The 21,197-nt window shown below is 40.6% G+C and overlaps 1 protein-coding gene across 4 annotated transcripts in view; it reads left to right on the top strand.

Moving 5' to 3' along the window:
- The window catches only part of WHSC1L1 (Wolf-Hirschhorn syndrome candidate 1-like 1), a 103,718-nt gene that overhangs the window by 55,960 nt on the left and 26,561 nt on the right, over positions 1 to 21,197 (top strand). For 3 of the 4 annotated variants that reach the window (XM_005698833.3, XM_018041787.1, XM_018041786.1), the window contains exons 8-14: positions 2,583 to 2,683; positions 4,987 to 5,032; positions 8,035 to 8,165; positions 9,269 to 9,397; positions 10,409 to 10,535; positions 16,607 to 16,804; positions 17,502 to 17,675. In XM_005698833.3, coding sequence (XP_005698890.1) covers positions 2,583 to 2,683; positions 4,987 to 5,032; positions 8,035 to 8,165; positions 9,269 to 9,397; positions 10,409 to 10,535; positions 16,607 to 16,804; positions 17,502 to 17,675 — 906 coding nt within the window. Of the gene's footprint in view, positions 1 to 2,582; positions 2,684 to 4,986; positions 5,033 to 5,936; positions 7,250 to 8,034; positions 8,166 to 9,268; positions 9,398 to 10,408; positions 10,536 to 16,606; positions 16,805 to 17,501; positions 17,676 to 21,197 lie in introns of those variants that run through there. The other variant, XM_018041788.1, reaches the window with a different exon arrangement.

Below are 21,197 nucleotides of genomic sequence, written 5' to 3' on the forward strand. Positions count from 1 at the left end.
AGCACAGGCTTAGTAGTTGTGGCGCAGGGACTTACTTGGCCCGAAGCATGTGGGATCTTCCCGGATCAGGGATCAAACCCGTGTCTCCTGCACTGGAAGGTGGATTCTTTACCACTGAGCCACCAGGGAAAGTCCAGTTATTATTCTTTATATCGAGGAAAAGTTCAGTTTCTCTCTTAGGCAGACATATGTAATTAGATTTTGTGACCTTAGGTTATAGATGAGCGGTCTAAAGCTTTGACCTTGGTTTAAATTTGGTTGCCAGCTGTAGCTGATAAGCATATTTTGTCTCCTTAAATGACCGTTTTGCTCCTTGTGGAAAAACTTTTGTGGTTGAAAAGTCAGAAAAGAGACCTGGTCTCCCTTCAGAAACTGATTGCATCGTCATCATCTCAGTTAGCGTTAACTACTCATGGAGAATTCTCAGGCTTTTTCTTAGTAAATTTAGGTACTACCTAGAATGTGTGGCACTGCTACTTTTCTGTGGTTTGAGGAATCATATTTGCATTTATACAAGATCTCTATGCTATTTTCCAAATCCAGAGATGCTCACTTCTTATCCCTTAGAACATAAACAGAATACTTTTTCATTGTTTAGGGGGTTTTTTTTGTGTTTTTTTTTGTTTTTTTTTTCCACTTTTTTGGTTTTGTTGTTTTGGCTGTGCCACATGTCTTGCGTGATCTTAGCTCCCTGACCAGGGATCCAACCCATGTCCCCTGCAGTGGAAGCACGGAGTCCTAACCTTTGGACCATTAGGGAATTCCCATTTTTAGTATATTTATTTTATCTAAATTTTATTTATTTTTATTTTTGGCTGAGCTGGGGCTTCATTGCTGCACCTGGGCTTTCTCTAGTTGTCTTGAGCAGGGGCTACTCTGCAGTTACAGTGCGTGGACTTCTCATTGCAGCGGCTTCTCTTGTGGTGCACGGGCTCCAGGCATGCAGGCTTCCGTAGTTTTGCAGCTCGAGGGGACTAGAGCACAGGCTCCGTAGCTGTGGCACATGGGTTTAGTTGCTCAGCAATGGGATATTCCCTGGACCAAAGGATCAAACCGGTGTCCGCCTGCATTGCAAGGCAGATCCTTAATCTCTGGGCCACCAGGGAAGTCCAATGTTTTAAAACATAGTAGAGTTGATGTGTTCCTTGGGTAGCTTTCAGAATAATTTGAAGGAGTCACCACATTGCCTTATCTTTATAAGATAATAGATCAAATATCAGTTGCCCTTGATGGAACAATTATATGTTGTCATCCTCAAAATAAGAAAGCTGTTTGTTTGTTTGTCTTATGCAGTTCTAGTTTCATTTTCCTCTTTCCTGGTAGGTACTTGAGTATTGCTAACTAAACTGAAATGCGGATCTCTGGAATACTCCGGTGTCTGTGAGGGTGGGATGCCTGTTGTTTTAGTTAACGTTTCCATCGGTGTAAAGAGAAGAGTGAGAGTAAAGGACACCTTCACTGTGTGACTTCTGTGCTAGAAATTAATTAAGCACAGCTCAGAAACAATACGTTATCGTCAGACTGCCTGCTCCTGCCCCCTAAAAAGTAATGGGATCCTTCTTTGTTTGGGCTTTGAACAAAGGTGAGGAGAGCCGTTTCCCCATAGACAAGACTAATGAAACCAAGAAATATACAGGTGATGTGAACACTTTATTGAGGTAGCTTCTGCAAGGTGCTTATCATCTATCGAGAACTATTCAGGTGGTCCAAGTGCTGAGAAGATAATAGCTGTGCTGAAAGGGCTTTTCCTGCTTTGGGTCACAGAATGAACCATACATAGTGGGATCCATTCCTGACTTAGTGTTTTCTCACACTGTGGCCTTAAATGTCAGTTTTATCCTTTCCAAAACGGCATCGCAGAGTTGGATACAACTGAGGGACTGAACTGAAATGATGTGTTTTATTGCAAAGACTCTTAGTGTTTAAAAACCTTCTTAGTTTCTTTTTTTCACTATTTAATATTAACAGGCTTGAAAATTTTTTCAGTGAGTTTTCCATGACTAATTATTTTTAAAGGAGTCTAGTCCCTTGATAGTCAAGTTAACGATTCATTGTTCATCACATTTTTGTGTTTTTCCTCCTTTTTTCTCTTTGGTTGTTAATAATATAACAATATTACAACCAGCAGCCAGCCCTGTTAAGCATTTTAAAGGTAGAATTAATTTATTTGTTAATGCAAAATACATAGTACTGAATAAATTTTGAACCATTACTTCCTAATGTTAACTGAGAATGCAGTCGTTTTCATACATTCCCGCCATCCCTTCATTCCTTCACTTATTATTGCCTATGTGTGTTTATCGTCTGTTTTAGTTTGACTATATAATTTTTAAAAAATTAATCCCTCTTTATTTGTATAGTTTAGGGTCTTTCATGAATCCTAGTCTCAACTTACCAGCCTTGACAATTTAACCCACGGTTTTTTGTGTACTCTCAAGTGTTTTAATAGTTTTTAATGATTTGTAGTTACAAGACCAACGGTAATGGATGAGACAAGCAGGGAATTTGGTCAGATCTTAATTATTTAAATGTCAGGGCATCCTCGAGTGAGTTTTTATTTGCTTGTTTAAATTATCTTTTAGGCTCAGTAGAAAAGAAGCAGCAGAGAAGATCAATTAGAACTCGTTCTGAATCGGAGAAATCCACTGAGGTTGTGCCAAAGAAGAAGATCAAAAAGGAGCAGGTTGGCTTCCTACCTGTAGAGAGTTAAAGCCTTGTATTTGTAGATGTTGTGGCTTATGTTGGTACCTTAAAAGAAGGCAAGACCTCCCCAACACTGGATTTCCCTTCTGGACTATCTCATGCTTCTGTCCTGATGAATTCCAGTACCCAGTTCTAAGACAGCATCCCTGTGATTCTGCTTCAGGCATTTTCACAGAAAACAGTCAGGCTTCAGGAGATGGGAAACCAGTGGTCCAAGACTTTTAAAAATTCCTCTCGTTTATTTTGAATTTTCTGTTATGAGCAAAATGATTTCATGTTTTCATGATTTTTATTTGGAACCATCTCTGAGTTCCTTTTTAGTTTTTGACCTAAGCTGCTACTATCTGTTAATTTCATTTTTTAAACAAATCAAATTAATTTAACTGTAAGAGTTTTATTTAAGAAACATAATCATAGATGATCTGGTTTTTCTGCAGGTATCACAGATTTTTTTGGAATGTTGTTTTCCCAGTAGAAGGGCACTCACCTGTTATTGGATTATCAGATACACACTATTTAAGTTTAAAAAGGGAGGGGCACGTTGACTGAAGGGTATTCAGCCAGTGTAATCATTGTAGTAATAGGCATACTAAGTTACATTTTCAAAGAAATTTTTAGAAACCATTACTCCTTTAACTTAAGCTCACAGTCAGAATTTCTCTTCATTGTTAAAAGTAAAAAGATATTCATTTTTACAGATCAGACAGCTGCTATTAAACAAAAAGAATTATGACTAGTATTAGTTCCAATAAGCTTTCTATTTTTAAAACCACTCAAATACATTTAGAAGAATGTGGAGTTTTCTATGTAAATGATTTCCTTCAGAATTTTAAACTTCCAAACTTGAGGTGATTTTGTGGGTGCGTTGTGGTATCAGCAAGCATGTAAAACAATTTTCTGAGAAATAGTTTAACACAAATTTCAATAGTATACTAATTTGACTTTCTTTTATCATCATTAGCTTTCATACTTAGGAAATTATATTCCAATAAATCTTTCTAAGCTCTTGCAGGTCTACAGCATTCCTTACCAAAATGAAGTTGTGACTTTGCCAGCTGGTTCCCCAGTTCACTCTGTGACCAGCCAGACTAAAATTAATAAGGAGAATGAGTACCAAAAAATGGGACAGATTGTTAATGCCACTGTGTTTAGTTAGTAGCAGAACAATACCAGTGATTATTTAGAAGATTTTATATTTGTATCGCCAACTGTATCTTGTAAAAGCTCTTCTGTTGTATGATTTTTTCTGTTATAAAAAATAAAAAATAAAAAATTTTTTTAAAAAACTTAGAATAATCCTTAAATATTTACAGATGTGTTGCAGCATGCATATTTCACCACATCTCAAAGAAAACTAAAATTCAGTTTGTAGCTTAAGCAGGAACTCCTCCAAAGAGCATCCTTCCTTCAATTCCAACAGTTCAGCCCTCCAGTTACCACGCGTTTTACTTATCCTTTGGCAGAGTAACTTCTGATCTCGCTGTCCTAATGTAGGATCAAGACACTGTTCATAAGACACTCAAGAAAGCGCTTTTGCAATATTGCAAACTTAAGTTTGTACTAGCAGCAAAAGTATTGAGCTTCCAGCTGTATGGAGCCCCATAGCACTCTCTACAGAGAGAGTCCTGATCCCCAGCAACTTAGATGTCAGTGCAGGCACGGAGGATCTTTAAAGTGGTTGTGAGTTGCATTGACCTGAGTATCGTAGTGAGACTTCCCTGGTGGCTCAGACGGTAAAGCGTCTGTCTACAGTGCGGGAGACCCAGGTTCGAGTCCTGGGTTGGGAAGATCCCCTGGAGAAGGAAATGGCAATCCACTCCAGTACTATTGCCTGGAAAATCCCATGGACAGAGGAGCCTATCATAGTAAGTAAGAGAGGAGTATCATAGTAAGTAAAAAAAATTACCCTAAACATCTTTGGGGCAGGTGGAGGTTACAGGATCCCCTGGGCTGCTTGTACAGACAGCCCCTCTCCTGCCTCCCAGATGAGGAGGAAAGCATCTGGGTTGTCTTCAGGCACTGAGGAAGCAGTGAGAGAGGGCTGCCAGAGCACATGTGGCTGAGTGTTGCCCTTGGCGCCCAGCACAGGCAGCTCGGACTGAAACCCTCCCTGACCCTGAGACAGCTTTACCCAGAAAACGGGACCATGTCCAGATTTCAGATGCATTCATTGCTCATCATGACTTAGATTGATGGCCGTATTATTCCCCACCCCCCCACTGTTAATTTAGCAGAAGGAAAGAAAAATTCCCCACTCATGCTGTATTTTTCTGTCCAAAACAGGTTGAAACAGTTCCTCAGGCTACAGTGAAGACTGGATTACAAAAAGGTGAGTTATTTATAATGTTGCTCTGCATTTTCCTCAATTAAAACCAATTTTAAAGAATTCTTCGTACTTCATGTATTTTTGTGTGTCTCTGTAAATCATTGTTGTCGCTCTTCAGTCAATGATTTGTGTGAAACTGAAGCATTCCCCTGTGTTTGTGTGTGTGTGCGTGCGCGCGCGCCTGCCTGCGTGTGTGTCTCTTAGAGTTGATCTTACTCTGTGCCTCCATGTGAAGTCTTGTTTGTTTTGGTAAATTGGAGAACACCATGTAGGCTTAATACCTGTTTGCAACTTTTCTCCTTAAGATTCTGGGGTTTCACTGGTTTATAAACTAGGGATGTGACGAATCCACTTTTTTTGGTATTCGACTGAATACCGAATAGTAGCTATGTCAATAGCTGGCAAACCTGGACTATGACAAATCAGACGAGACCACCTGATTGAAAAAAAAAAATCTTACCACGTTTATTCTTACAGTGCTGTAAAATCTTTTTTTTGTAAATTACAATGATTCATAGCCTACTTATGGCCATTATTTGCTGATCTTATGCAGAATCTATTTGAGATATGCACAAAGTTTAAGAAACCTTAAACTTAAGTCTGTACTTTCTGTGTGCAATTTGACTGCAGTACAAACTCCATAGCATTGATTCGTGCGTTTTTGGTGAGATCAGACTGTATTTAATGCCTGTAGTTTACTCTGGGCAAATTGCATTATTAAAAAAAAAAAACACCAGCCTCTCTGCATTCTCGGGGAGAAGTCTGCAGCGATGGTCTCCGTGGAGATCCTCAGCAGAACTGAACAGCCTCTCGGAGGGAACACTGCTTGGCGGAGCTCCAAGAAAAGACATCGCGATCGCTGCGAGATTAGGAGGCCTGATTGCGTTGTGTTTCCACCATTCCACAGGGTCGGCGGACCGGGGCGTGCAGGGCTCTGTCAGATTCAGTGACAGCTCCGTCTCCGCAGCGATTGAGGAAACTGTGGACTGAGATTCCTGTACAATTTCATCCCAGAAACTCCAGACTTGTAGTCTCCATGCAAGATTTCTTTGTCGGCGGCTCGATAAAACAGTTTCTTTGTTTTCGATTTTGATTTTGCCAATCATCACTATTGGCGTTTTCCTGCCTGGTTTCTTCTTCAAGACTCTGAACAATTGCTTTAACATTCAAATGATTTTTTTTTTTTTTTTTTTTTTTTTTGGTCTGAGCTGGATGGGTACAGCTTAAATCATGGGTCCAGCCTAAAAAAACCATCGTTTAACTTACATTGATCAATTTCAACATGGACTGTTTTTGGGGGTTTTTTTGTTTTTTGGTTTTTTTTTTCGGTTTTGCGTTTTTAAATAAAGCATCATTAATGCACATCGCAGGGTTTTGCCAAACAGCCCAAACTGTATACATTACAATCATTAAAAGCTCTTATTTTTTTTAACATTAGTGCCGTTATCATGGAGAACAGCGTGGTGGCTGCCTGTGGGCAGTCTGTCCTTTTTCTAGCATTTTCAGAAAACTCATCGGAAATGGCGGTACCTGTGTTTCCCTCCGAAAGCCTCTCAGTACAGCACTCCTGTTCCTCTCTTAAAACTCCTTGTTAATCCAGTGATCTTTTAGGCCAAGGAAATATGTTGTGGTGGTGTTCTGGGTCCGTACACCAACAATGAAGGAGATAGATTTGTGTACTTGTGTTTTTTTTTTAAATCAGCGTTAACATGGGCAGGCACCCTCACTTTATAGATGTAAGGAAACCCTCAGTTGAAAACCTTGTAGGATGGGCTGTGATGACGAGGTTCCGGTTAACCTGAGCAGTCTCACGAGGTCCACATCCTCCACCACAGACCGTGGCCACACACCAAGTACTGCTCCCCGCCCAGCCTTTGCGGATCTTCACGGCCCTCGGGAGACCTGTTCCTCCTGGGTCTCTTCTGGACTGCACACCTCCACCATAGCTTCCTGGGCTGATCTAAGATGTCTGTCTGTTGTATGGAAATTTTTTGGGGAAAAAAAAAATGTCCCAAACACAAAACTGTGGGTTGAAATATTAAGCGTCTCCTTGATTCCTTTGGTATCCACCGTGGCTGATCCACACGTTCCATCGTGGCTGTTTCTGTATAGCCTATACTGCATTAGCCTGAGAGATTGTTGCTTTGTAACTTTTTGCACTATTGTTTTGGCCGGATTTGTATTACACACAGTTTTAAAAAAAAAAAAAATTCTACACTATTCTCTGCCTTTTTTTTTTTTCATACTTATTCCTTCCCGCACCAGTTCCACACAGAGGCCTCTCATCCAGCTGTTCGTGATTTGGCTGCACTTGAACATTGATTGTCTGTTTACAGCCCTCAGCACTGTGTCGCCTAGATGGCATGACGTGTGTCGCGGTGCTGCAGCACTTGTAATGGTCACAGTAACTGCCCTCCACCGAGGAAGTCTCAGACGAACAATTGTGAACATCCAGGATTTATCTGGGGTGGGGGGCAATGATCATCTGAAATGCAAAATTCGGGGGAAAATGGCGCTATCCGTGTACGACTCGAATACGAATCAGAGATTTGTCACATCCCTAATAAACAAGAAGGAGGTGTCTCTGCAACCGTATTTGTAAGCTGCACAGTGTGTTGGGTTTTATGTCTTCCCTCCCCCCGCCCCCCCCAAATTGAACGGCTCCTTGCATTGCTCCCAATCGATCCGCTGTCCTGCAGTTCTCACCGAATTGGTGTTTAGGTCGGAACTTGGGCTCTGTGCCCGAAAATAGCTTTAGTGCAGGAGCTCAGAATTAAATGTTTTCAAAGAGCGGTTGTAAATTACATCACTCACCATCAGGAAGGTCAGAAGCTTATGAAGTTTTGACTCATGACTTCAGTGTTACAAAGAGAGCTATGCTTTTTTTTTTTTTTTTCTCACACTACAGATGAGTTTGGGGAAAGAAAATATTCTCCCACAAGAAAAAATTAAAACAACAAATGTTAAGCACTATTTTAGGATTAATTTCGGTGTGTTGTATTAAGGTGCCAGCGAGATTTCAGATTCCTGTAAACCTCTAAAGAAAAGGAGCCGCGCCTCAACCGACGTAGAAATGGCTGGTTCCACGTACAGAGACACGTCTGACTCCGATTCCAGAGGGCTGAGTGACCTGCAGGTAAGTATGTCCCAGAGCCTGGGTGCAATGCCGTCTTGCTTTGCCAAACCAAGTAACCAAGTAATGCTTTGCCTGGCTTTTTTTTTTTTTTTTTTTGGCGAGAATGAGAATTGGGGGAAAAAATACGGGTAGTAAAGGAACCATTTTGGTTATTTGGTAACTTAGTGCGGGGGTCGCTCCGCAGAAAGAGAGAGGCAGTGGAACTTCCCTCAGCAAAGCTGAGGAGTCCCGAGAAGAGGTGAGCCTGCTGTCCGCCAAACCAGCCCCTCGGCAAGTGAGAAACAATCAAGACGCGACAGGGGTCCCGTCTGAGCAGTTCCGCTTTATTGCCACAAACTCTTGGTTTATATAGGCAAGCAAGGGGGTTCTGCGAGGGACCTCCCATAGTTGCACCAATCACGTTAAAGGTCAAATTATAATATACCATAGTTGCACCAATCACGTTAAAGGTCAAATTATAATATGCATATAAGGTCAAGTCGTCATGAGCTTAACAGGAGTCTATGGTAATCACGCACTGTCCATGTGTGCCTAAGTCAAGAGAACCAATCAAAACCTTTAACGTGGACCACGCTCCTATATCTCTTCCCCCGGACGTCATTTTGGCTTCCAACCGCAAAAGCTAGCTCCTTTTTTTTAAGGTTTCTCACGTAGGGCCCCACAACTTAGGAGTCCCTTAACTTTGCTAATCTTTTGGATCCGAGGTCTCCAATCTCTGGGATCTAAGGCCTGACGATCCGAGGTGGAGCTGATATAGTAATAACAGAAATCAAACTCAAATGTAATGCACTTGAATCATCCCGAAACCACAGCCCCCCCCCCCCGCACCTGCACCCCCTAGTCTAGGGAAAAGTTGTCTTCCATGAAACCTGTCCCTGGTGCTAAAAAGGTTGGGGACTGTGGGGTTTTTTGTTTTGTTTTGTTTTGTTTTGTTTTTTCATTTTAACAGTTTCTTTCAAACACCAGACATCTGGTAGCCAGGGGTTTTAGAAAGAAGAGGTTGTGGAAAGATTTATCTGAGCAAGGCTTACTAGGATTATCATAGCACCTAATTTTGAGGAGATTTTTGTTTTTCTTAAAAGCTTGTTCTGTTTTCCATGCAGGCAGGCTTTGGAAAGCAAGTCGATAGCCCTTCAGCTACTGCAGAGGCAGATGTTTCTGATGTGCAGTCCGTGGATTCAAGTTTGTCACGAAGAGGCACTGGAATGAGCAAGAAGGATACTGTGTGTCAGGTAGGCAAGGGGCCTGTCCTGCAGCTTGAAACAATGGCCATGATGTCCTGCCAGTACAACGCTTCTGTCCTGTCAGGATAGTATATTTCTTAAAAAAAAAAAAATTGTATTCCTTTATTTGGCTTCACTGGGTCTTCCTTACAGTATGTGGGATCTAGTTCCCTAATCAAGGATCGAACCCAGGCCCCCTGCATGGAGAGCAAGGAGTCTTAGCCCCTGGACCACCAGGGAAGTCCCAGAGAGGGTAGTATCTTTCTGAATTGCAGTATTACTTTAAAGCTACAGACCTCAAAGCCACTTCTGGCTCTTTTCTTCCCTTTCCGAGTTGGAATACTTACTATTCACATGAAACTGCGGGTCCTCACTGGGATACTGTTTGGTTGCTAAGTCAGATCTGACTCTTTTGCCACCTCGTAGACTGTAGCCCACCAGGCTCCCCTCTCCATGGGATTCTCCAGGCAAGAATACTGGAGTGGGTTGCCATTTCCTTCTCCAGGGGGTCTTCCCAACCCAGAGTTCAAACTGGAGTTTCCTTCATTGGCAGGTGGATCCTTTACCACTGAGCCACATTGGAAGCCCCCTTTATTGTGATACTCTCTTATTAATTAGAAGTAAATGACAGATGTCTGCCTTCAAAAACATTCCCTTAAATTTAAGTTGATATTACTGTTTTTAAGGTTTATTTCCCCTTTCTGAAAAATACTGATTTGCACTGTGAAGCAAAGTTGAAGTCTGCAGATTCCAAAGAAGGAATCATCAAAGATCGAGTATAACCTTTAAACTTTATACCTATTGGGTGCAGGGAAGAGTTTGCTAGTTCAGTGGTTCTCAAAGTGAGGGCCAAGGGCTAGCCGCACTGGCACAGTCAGGATACTTACTGGAAATTCTCAGGCCCAACCCAGACCCACTGAATCAGAAACTGTGGACCCAGCAAGTTTGTCTTCACAGGCCCTCTAGTGGCCCCGATGCCTGGTAGAGTTTGAGAACTGCTCGTTTTTTGCCTTGTTACAGATCTGTGAAAGCTCTGGCGACTCTCTGATTCCCTGTGAGGGAGAGTGCTGCAAACACTTCCACCTGGAGTGCCTGGGCTTGTCATCACCCCCTGATGGAAAGTTTGTCTGTGTCGAATGTAAAACTGGTGAGCATTCCTATTCTGGGTAGATACAGGGCGGCGGGTGGGGGTATACAGAGCCTCTGTCTCCTCTGACTGTACAGAGGTTACATCAACCTCTGACTGTGATGGTTACATCACAAACTGTAACCATGGGGAGCTGTATTTTTAGTGGAAAGATGGAGGGGCCAGAATAATGTAAGTGAAAAGTCACCTGGTTGTGAGATGGCCTGGTAGTGCTTCTAGGAACCTGTTTGTATGTTTTTGTGGGTTTTATTTCGGTTTTGCTGTGAGAAACTATGAGCCAGTTGGATGTCAAGTATTTATGATATGCTGACCTTACCTTTGACACTTTATTATTTTCCTACTCTTTCCCCCCTTTATTTGGATTCTCATAGATATTTATTTTATACTTTTTTACTTGTATGCCTCCCAAAATCTCTTGTATATTCCAAACTCTATTAGAACAGTAACTTTGTTTTTAACCAAACACTTCCTAAATGCCAGCTGCTCTTAATACTCGGCATTTTGTCTTCTTATCTTGTTTGATCCTCATTACATTATGAGATCACTACTATTATTATGTCCATTTTACAGAGTGTGAAACTGAGGTTTAGAGCGTTTGGTTCCCAGCCTTGCCCAGAGTCACAAAGATATACATGGTGAAGCTGGGGTTCCGGCTCAGGAGGCAGAGCTTGACCCCAGAGTCCTTGCTCTTTCCCATTGCCTTCTGCCACCTTGACCCAGTAGACAGGGATCATGTATCATATATCCTGACCACACCCACACACCCTTACTTATATACACAGGCAAAAACTAAGCTACAGAAGCTAAGAGAAATAACTTATATTTTTCCCTATGTAAGGTATCATTTTATTGATCACATTTAGACTCTGCAGAAAAACTTTTGGACAGTTTGCCAGCTGACAGCCTCAGAGTCAGATTATCTACACATTGTTTTATTTGGCCTTCAGAATGAGTTCTTAACGTGTAAACACACAACAAGCACGTACTCTTGGTTCCCCACCTTCCCTACTGTGCCCTTATTCTGAAACCCTGTCACTCAGTCATTGATGTTGCCTGGCGCAACTAAGCTTTCAAATTTTCAGCCTGTAGTTTAAATTACTGATGGGAAGGACCATGTATCTCAGTATTAAAACACTCTTAGGGCTTCTCTCCTAACTCTAGAATCCAGCAGAAATCTGCCAACAAATGTTAGATGTAATCTATTTGGTACACATCTACTAGAAAGTTTAAGAAGCAAATTTGCTTTAAAAGCAATTTAAGTAAACAAAGTCAGAGGACTCATACTTCCTGATTTCAGAATTTACTACAAAGCTACAGTAATTAAAACAGTGTGGTACTAGCATAAAGACATGAACCAATTAAATAGATTGGGGAGCCCAGAAATAAACTCACATATGGTCAAATGATTTTTTAACAAGGGTGCAAACACTGGTCAATAGTGTTTTCAATAAGTGGTGCTGGGAAAATTGGATCCACATTCATTGAACTTGAACCCTTACCCTATGCCATATATATATATGTATATATATATATATATATAAATTCAAAATGATCACAGACCAGAACATAAGAGCTGAAAGTATAAACTCATAGGTGAAAACACCAGAAATAAATAATCCAATTCAAAACTGAGCAAAGGACTTGAATAGACATTTCTCCAAAGAAATAATACAAATGGCCAGTAAGACATGAGAAAATTTTCATTCTCATTACAAACATCATTAGTAATCCAGGAAATGCAAGAGTAACTGTTTTTTAAATTGCTTTTGATACATTTTTTATCACATGAAAATCAGTTGGATACCAATGTGGTACACTGCCAACATATTAGGAATGTAAACTCAGATTCTTTAAGGTAATTTAGGAAGTTTTTTTATTTGTTTATCAAAAGATAAACACATTACATGTAAAAAGTATCACAGGATACATGCGTGATAAGTTCTTATACTTCCTGTTAGGTAAAAGACGACCAGGTACACCCAAAAAATGTTTAACGGGCTTTAATGGCGAAGTGCTCCCGGGCGTGGTTCCCGGACCCTAACGGGGCAGGTCGAGGAAATCCGCGCGCCGGGACCGCGTTGGAAGTTTGTTTATATATGCACGTTGCGAGGGATGGCTGGGCTAGCAGATGGAGGTTTGGATAGGCTGCTGGTTCCTGGCGTGGCGAGCTGATAGGTTTCTCTATGCGGCTGGGGCGGGGTGGCTTTAGCTGGCGGAGTGTGCTGTCATTGGTCCCTGGCATCTGGGAGGCTCCCTCCGTGAGGGACTGAGGAGGGGGCGGTTCGTCATGGCAGCCGGCGAAGTGTGCTGTCACTGGTCCCTGGGATCTGGGAGGATCCTCCGTTAGGGACTTTCTCGTCAGCGGGAGGGAGAGGAGGGGTGGCCCATCATGCCCCCCCCCCCCCCCCCCCCCGTCCGACCTTACACTTCCACTTTCTATTGTTTAAGACAAATGTGACTTCTGGATAGAAAACATTTTCATTGACCCTTTTGAATAAAATGTGTAACAGGCAGTTTTACTTGTGAATTTCTTATTCTAAGAAGACCATATTTTTAGGAAGACCATGTCCTACTGGGGCTTCCCTGGTAGCTTAGTTGGTAAAGAATCCACCTGCAATGCAGGAGACCCAGTTTGATTCCTGGGTCAGGAAAATCCCCTGGAGACGGGATAGGCTACCTACTCCAATATTCTTGGGCTTTCCTTGTAGCTCAGCTGGTAAAGAATCTGCCTGCAAAGTGGGAGACCTGGATTCGATTCCTGAGTTGGGAAGATCCCCTGGAGAATGGAAAGGCTACCCCCTCCAGTATTCTGGCCTGGAGAATTCTAGGGACTGTATAGTCCATGGGGTCGCAAAGAGTTGGACACGACTGAGCAACTTTCCCATGCCCTAGTGAGGAGGGAGAGCAGTGGAATCATCCCCATGCTAGAGCCCTAAGCCTGAGTCTTACAGGGATTTATAGGTCAGCTCTATTAGTGTAACCGCACCGCTCCTTACAACAATTTTCGTTTATATTAGACTTACTTTGATCATTATGAAAGCCTACTTCATTTTTATATGGAGCAGTTTATGCATTAGGTAAAGCCAAACCTTTTAAACTTTAAAATAATTTTCTACATTTCTAAGTTATTTTAAAAACAATAGTATTTCTTTCTTATCTACCCATATGTTAAAATATAATTTGAAATTATATATATGCAATGGGACAACAGCAACCAAAAAAAAACCCTGCTGTTCTTTATTTCTGTGGCAAAAACGATTTTTTAAAAAATTTGAACATGACTGTGTGTATACTAATTTTGAAGAATTTTTATAATTCACCCAATTTAACACTGCTGTATTTTATTTATGCAGCAAAGCCAGTTAAAAACAACAACAAATATTTGAACATCACAGTTATAAGTACTAATTTTAAAAGATCTTTATGACTTAGTCAAATTGTAATGGTTAGCTACTTCCAAAACCACATCCAACTTTCTGTTAAAAGTCAAAACAAAAAACTATTCCTTGTACATTTTTTTCCTTGAGAATTTTTATAACATCATAAGAAAAATGAGCAAAAGACTTGAACACTTCCCAAAAGATGAATCCAAATAAATAGCCACTTAAAATTTCCATACGTCACACAGACACAAAATGAAAACGCCAATCCTGATTTTAAAAGGCAGATAATGACAGCTTTCGGTTGTTTGCAGTTGCAAACAGTACTTCAGCCAACATCCTTTTACATGTACAAGTCTTCTCTAGCACAGACAGCAAGTAGAATGTCTAGGCCACAGAAAGTAGATGTCTCCTTTCAGAATGGATACTGCTTTGCTGCCTTCTGAGCTAGTTCTTTCCAACTTACCTCGTACCTTTTATGAGTGCCTGTTTCACCACACCCTAATCACAGCCAGCACTATCAAACTCTGTGCATTTTTTTCCTATTTGATGAATTTTTCGAATGTTACTTGTGGTTTTAATTAGCATTTATCTGATTACTAGTAAAGTTGAGCATTTTGGCACATGTTTATTGGCCGTCTGTCTTTTTTGCTTTCTATAAATTGCCTGTTCATACCCTTTGCCCGCTTTTATATTAGGCCATTTCTACATTGATTTGTAGTTCTTTTTAGTGGTTCAGTTGCCAAGTCACGTCAGACTCTTGTGACCCCATGGACCGTAGCCTACGAGGCTCCTCTGCCCATGGGGTTTCCCAGGCAAGAATACTGGAGTGGTGTGCCATTTCCTTCTCCAGGGGATCTTCCTGATGGAAGGGTCGAACCCCGTGTTTCCTGCACTGCAGGTGAATTCTTTACTGCTGAGCCACCAGGGAAGCTCATAAGTCTTGTGCTCTTTGCTTATATATGTTATATATATTTTCCCCATGATTCTTTATTTTGTATTGATTGATTGATTGGCTAATGCATGGATGCTACATTGCTTCAGTTGTGTCGGACTCTTTGTGACCCTATGGACTGAGCCCTCCAGGCTTCTCTGTCCATGGGATTCTCCAGGCAAGAATACTGGAGTGGGTTGCCATTTCCTCCTCCAGGGGATCTTCCCCACCCAGGGATCAAACCCGAGTCTCTTGTGTCTCCTGCATTGGCAGTCAGGTTCCTTACCACTAGTGCCATCTGGGAAGCCCAATTGATTGGTTAAAGCATAGTTGATTTATATTAGTTTCAGGTGTAAACCATAATGATTCAATATTTTCATAGAATATACTTCTTTTAAAGTTATAAAATATTAGCTATATTTCCTGTGCTGTACAATATATCCTTGCATCTTACCTATTTTATTATACATAGTAGTTTGTACCTTTTAATCACCTACGCTTATCTTGCCCCTTTTCATCATGCTTCTTCCCACTGGTAACCATTAGTTTGTTCTGTTTCTGTGAGACTGTGTTGTTATATTCATTCATTTGATTTTTAGATTCTACATATGTGATAATATCACATATGAACTCTTTATATAACAAAACATAATCCTTTGTCATCCTTGTTGCATTTATTTTTTTACATCTGTTTGTTTTTCACTTGTTTTTTTTTTTTTCCTTCCCCATTCTAATTGTCTCTGTCTCAAAATGTTTGGCAGATTGATGAGTGGAGCCTTCTGAGCTTCAGAGTTTCTGTATTGGTTTCTAACTGTAGTTTCAATTTCCTAAATAGTTTATAGAACTATCATATTTTCTATTTATTTTTGTGCCAGTGTTAATAAGTTCTGTTTTTCTAGGAATTAGTTCATCTAAATTTTCAAATTTATGCAAAAAGGTAGTGACATCCTCCTATTTGTTTAAACATTTGTAGGATTTGTAGTGATGCATCATTTTGCATTTTTGATATTCTTAATATTGCTGCTTTTTCTCCATTTTTTTATTAGTTACTTATTGCCAGGGATTTCAGTTCTTTTTCAGAGAACTGAGTTTCAGTTTTGTTAGTTATCCCCAGTCCATATTGACTTCACCCACTTCTTGCAGAGTGCATTCACAGGTGCAGAATTCTGGCTTGGTAACAACTTTCTTTCAGCCCTCAGTGATAGCATCCCCTGGCTTCCAGCTTTCTCTTTCCATCAGCTTTCAGTCTTGTTTCTCTGAAGGTGATTTTAATATTTTCTCTGTCCTTGATTTTCTGCAGTTTTAATAAGACATCTAGCCATAACTTTCTGTTTTTATTAGGATTATGAGTTTTCATTTTATGTCTGATCTACAAATGGAAATTCTGATTATCTGATCACATCTGTCTTTCCACTGATTATTTCTTTATTCTTAGTTGGGAAGACCTGCTGCTCTCAAGTGTTGAAAAATTCTGCTCTAGGTTTTCTATGGACTCTATTTTAGTGTAAAGTGAGAAGTGGGGATCTGAATTGCTTTTAGTGCTATATCTTCAAATGGGTGATCAATTATTGTAGAAAGTCAATTATTCTAACAAGTTTTATTGTCATGTTTTAACTGTTTTCAGCGCTTTTTTGTATATTAAAATCTTACACATAGTAGTGGAATCTGTAGGGGGAGGAGTTAGCTCTCTGATATCAGTAGCTGCTTCTGATTTAATCCAGATTTTATTTAAACTGTGTTCCTCACCAATTTTGCAGGACAGCACCCGTGTTTTTCATGTAAAGTGTCTGGTACGGATGTGAAGCGTTGCTCTGTCAGCACTTGTGGGAAATTTTACCATGAAGCCTGTGTCCGCAAATTCCCAACTGCCATCTTTGAATCAAAAGGCTTCCGCTGTCCCCAGCACTGCTGTTCTGCCTGCTCTATGGAGAAAGATATCCACAAAGCAAGTAAAGGTAAAACAAAGCTAAGGAAGGGGACAACGTTTGGGGTTGTTTTAAGTGCAATGGCAAACAATAAGCACATTGTTATAAAGAACATTGGGCATCCTCCCTTTGTTTATCTATAGCTGTTGCAGCTGGGCCACAGTAGATAGTAAAGTAAGTGGTAAATAGATAGTAAAATAAAATTAGTAAAGTAAGATAGTAAAAAACACAGTCGTATCTGACTCTCTGTGACCCCATAGACTGTAGCCCACCAGGCTCCTCTGTCCTTGGGATTATCTTGGCAAGAATACTGGAGTGGGTTGCCATTTCCTTCTACAGGGGATCTTCCCAACCCAGGGATCAAACCCGTGTCTCCTGCATTGGCAGGAGGATTCCTGACCACTGAACCACCAAGAGAACCCTAAGATAAGTGGATACAAGATTCTAATTCAGACCACGAGAAGGAAATTCCATATGTTCAAAATTACCCCTGGAGATTCCTTCAACAGGTGCCATATTGGCGACCACCATTTCTCCAGCACTGGAGCAGACAAAATTTTTTTGAGTGACCTCTAGATGGGCACTACATTTAGGGACCATACAGCATAGAAATGGCAGAGCCAAATTAGTTCTACTATAACCAGCATCATCCTGGGTCCCCAAAGATCTCCCTTTGTGTCAGCAGATGCCTTGTGACCCAGGTTCCTCCCTGACCGTCTTCCAATAGGTCGCATGGTGAGATGTCTGCGGTGCCCAGTCGCCTACCACTCCGTAGATGCTTGCATTGCCGCCGGCAGCACCCTTGTGTCTTCCTGCACTCTCATCTGCAGTGACCACTCCACACGGAGCACTGGCTCTTCCTCTGCTGTAAATGTAGGCTTTTGTTTCGTTTGCGCCAGAGGTGAGTCTCAGTCCTTTCTCTTCAGGTCTTTCTAGGTTCATTGGTAAATTTCCCCATTAAAATCGAGTTCCAGGAATACCCCTAAGAGAGATGCACACTTGCAGCAACCAGTCCCTTTTGTTAAATTAGGTACTCAGACTGTTAGAATATTAATCCTTCCATAAATTAAGCTAAATTCTGCTTAATTTCTTAGTAACTTAGAATTAAAGATGAGTCCTCAGTGTTCCTGTTTGGAGCATCAAAAGATTACAGTTGACCCTTGAACCACGTGTTTGAACTACCCGCATCCACTTGTGTACACTGTTTTCTCAATGTGTACTCCAGTGTTGGTGGAATCCACAGATGCAGGAGAGAGACAACTGTAAAGTTACAAAGGATTCTGACTGCGTGGGGGTCAGCGCCCCTAACCCCCACATTGTTTAAGGGTCAACTCTCTTCACTTATCCAAACAATTCTTCGGTTTGAAATAGAATCTTCTCATGTCGTATTATGTAATCCATAGTTTCCAACTAATTTAGATTTCACTTGCAAGGCAAGAAGATCACATTTATTTTTCAATTATTTATGTTGTATTTTATCATGTTTTGGTCTGGCATCGAGGGAGGCCTAATGGGATACAGCCAAGGCAACATATGGGGTATATTAGTTAAGAGCCTGCAGTGCAGGCTTTCTTACTTGCCAGCTGTTGATACTTAAGTCTGCCAAGAGATTGATCAATTAAAAACAATATTGTATCCCTGAGGGTGTCAGTGAACTTAAGTTCGTGATAAATCTAAAGTAAAATTTCTTTAGCTGAATATGATACGGAGTATTCACCTTTACAGAATGTCTCAGCTATTTTATAATAAAAACAATTTTTAGTGTAATGTTTAGTGTAATCTAAAGTGTAAGCATTTTAGAAATCAACTAATATCCCCAAACACAGTTTGTTGGGATTTTTTTGTTATAAATGCTGAGTTTTCTAAATTTCCCTTAGTGTGAAATTCTTGAAAGGATTCTATGGCATGTCAGGCCTATTAGATTATGTTTAGCCTATATTGTGGAGAAGGCGATGGCACCCCACTCCAGTACTCTTGCCTGGAAAATCCCATGGACAAAGGAGCCTGGTAGGCTGCAGTCCATGGAGTCGCGAAGAGTTGGACACAAGTAAGCGACTTCACTTTCACTTTTTACTTTCATGCATTAGAGAAGGAAATGGCAACCCACTCCAGTGTTCTTGCCTGGAGAATCCTAGGGACAGGGGAACCTGGTGGGCTGCTGTCTATGGGGTCGCACAGAGTTGGACACAACTGAAGCGACTTAGCAGCAGCCCATATTGAAAAAGAAGTTTGGGATCGTGTTTTCTTTTTTAAATAATTTTTTATTGGAGTATAGTTGCTTTACCACATTGTGTCAGTTTCTGCTGTACAGCAAAGTGAATCAGCTCTGTATTTACATATATCCTAACCCTTTGTTTGGATTTCCTTCCCATTTAGGTCACCACAGAGCACTGAGTAGAGTTCCCTGTGCTGTACAGGAGGTTGTCATTAGTTATCTACTTTAGACATAGTGGTTGTATTTTGTTTTGTTTTAGAAGACAGTTCTTTCCATTTGGTGAAAGTACTATAAAATGTTTTTAATAGAATTTAGCTAGTATGATAGATTTTGAGTTGTTTTACTTTTGTAACTCTCATTTAAAAAAAAAAAAGACCAGAGGAGGTGGACAGTAGAGGATTAAGTAACTGGTAGTCCTTGTAGCAGCCAGCTAAGTCAGTGTACGCATTGCTTTGAGCTGGCCTGTTTCGCAAGCGTGTGGGGCGGCCGCCGTCAGAAATGCTGGGTAGAGCAGTGAAGGCAGCTGTATCCTGCCCTGAAGGCTGGATGGCACAGGGAGGAGAAGATTGGACGTGTCTCATGCCACATTGCATTAGCCAGAGAAAATGTCAGCATGTGCCTTGTCCGTCTCCCCATTCCTAAGAAAGGAATGCTAGGGTGAAAATACTGAACTAACAACTGAATGACTAGCTTTAGAGACTTTCAAATAGATGAATGTCAGTGATAACATAAAGTCTCTGTTGCTTTGTAAATATTACTTTTACTCACTTTCACTTGGAGTGATGAAGGGGGGTGTGTGTATGTGTAACTGAGCCAACACTTTATTAATAAATATCAAGTTTAAAACTATCATGTTGGCTTACTCGGGAGTACATTCTGAATCAAGTACCATCAGTAAGTATATCAACCAATATTTTTTTTTGCTCTATTTCATTCAATAATTGGGTGACCTTTAAAGCAGGTATTTTTTTATGTAAGTAAGGTAGAAAATGACCCCTTGTCAAGGAACCTAGTTTTAGAGCAAATTCTAACCGTTTTAAGTTTAACTTTCATGCCTTGATTAAAAGCTTGACATAATGGAAACTCCGTATTTTAACAACAGGATCACATTTGGATTTTATCAATTTGGCAGTTATTCTGCAAGATTTGCTGTACTGAAATGCTTTTTTAAGAACAAGATTATTTAATTCTCAAATACTCTAACTGCAGCTTTGCACAGTAAACAGAAACTTTCATTTTCTTTTCTAGCATTTTACAGAAAAATTTTCTAAATAGATCAGATGCTAGGATTTGAAAAGGGCTTAAAAGTTCTCCAGAAGTAAATGATACGTGTTCCTTTATCAGTATTTATAGAGGGTCTCCTTTTTTAAGGGGATCTAATTGTAGTAAATCCACACTTATTAAAAGGGATACTTTAGTCCTTTATGTTTTGGCATTAGGAAACTTAGCTTGTGTTGCAGTTGTTTCTCTCTCTGCACAGAGGATTTTTGTCTTAGTTCTTGGTTATTGGTTGTTTAAAATCATTAAGCTAATTCTTAAAGCCTGAAATATCTGGAAATATTTTTGGAAATGCTTCAGCGTTTCGAGGAACGACCCACCTCCCCTGCCCCTCATGGGGTCATAAGTGCCATTTCAGTGCAGTAGAGATTCTTCAGCATTCCCTTTCATCTGGAGGGTGCTGTAAAATAAAAGTTACTTAACATTCTAAGTTGTTCTTCCCTATTTAAAAGCCACTGTACCACTTTTCTCTATTAAATGTATAAAATTCATTCAACATTATATAACCTTTATTCAAAGATTTCTTCTGTATTACCAATTAGCAATTTCAAGTTCCATTCACATGAGAGATACTTCCTGAATCTCAGTGTCGAGCAGCACCAAATGAAGATAACATCCACCAAAAATAATAAATGGTCACCCCTTTAGAAACAAAACTCTTCCCTCTTCTCAAAAAGATCTCTGTGAAGCTGCTGTCGTGATTTGTACTGGAAAGTCTTAGATTGTTATAAACTGACCAGTAACCACAAACAGAAAGTTTCCCTGGTCTTGCAGGTCCCTTGGCTACAGGATGGACTTAACTCGGGGCAGGAGGAGAAGGGAGGGAGGAGAGGTGTGTGCTACTAGTGGGTTAGAGCAGATGGTGGGTTAGAGCTCTCCAATAGGACAGCTGTATTAGTGGATTGAAAGGACGTTTTTATAAACCCTTAA

The sequence above is a fragment of the Capra hircus genome, chromosome 27 (genome assembly GCF_001704415.2).
Source record: "Capra hircus breed San Clemente chromosome 27, ASM170441v1, whole genome shotgun sequence".
Lineage (NCBI taxonomy): Eukaryota > Metazoa > Chordata > Mammalia > Artiodactyla > Bovidae > Capra > Capra hircus.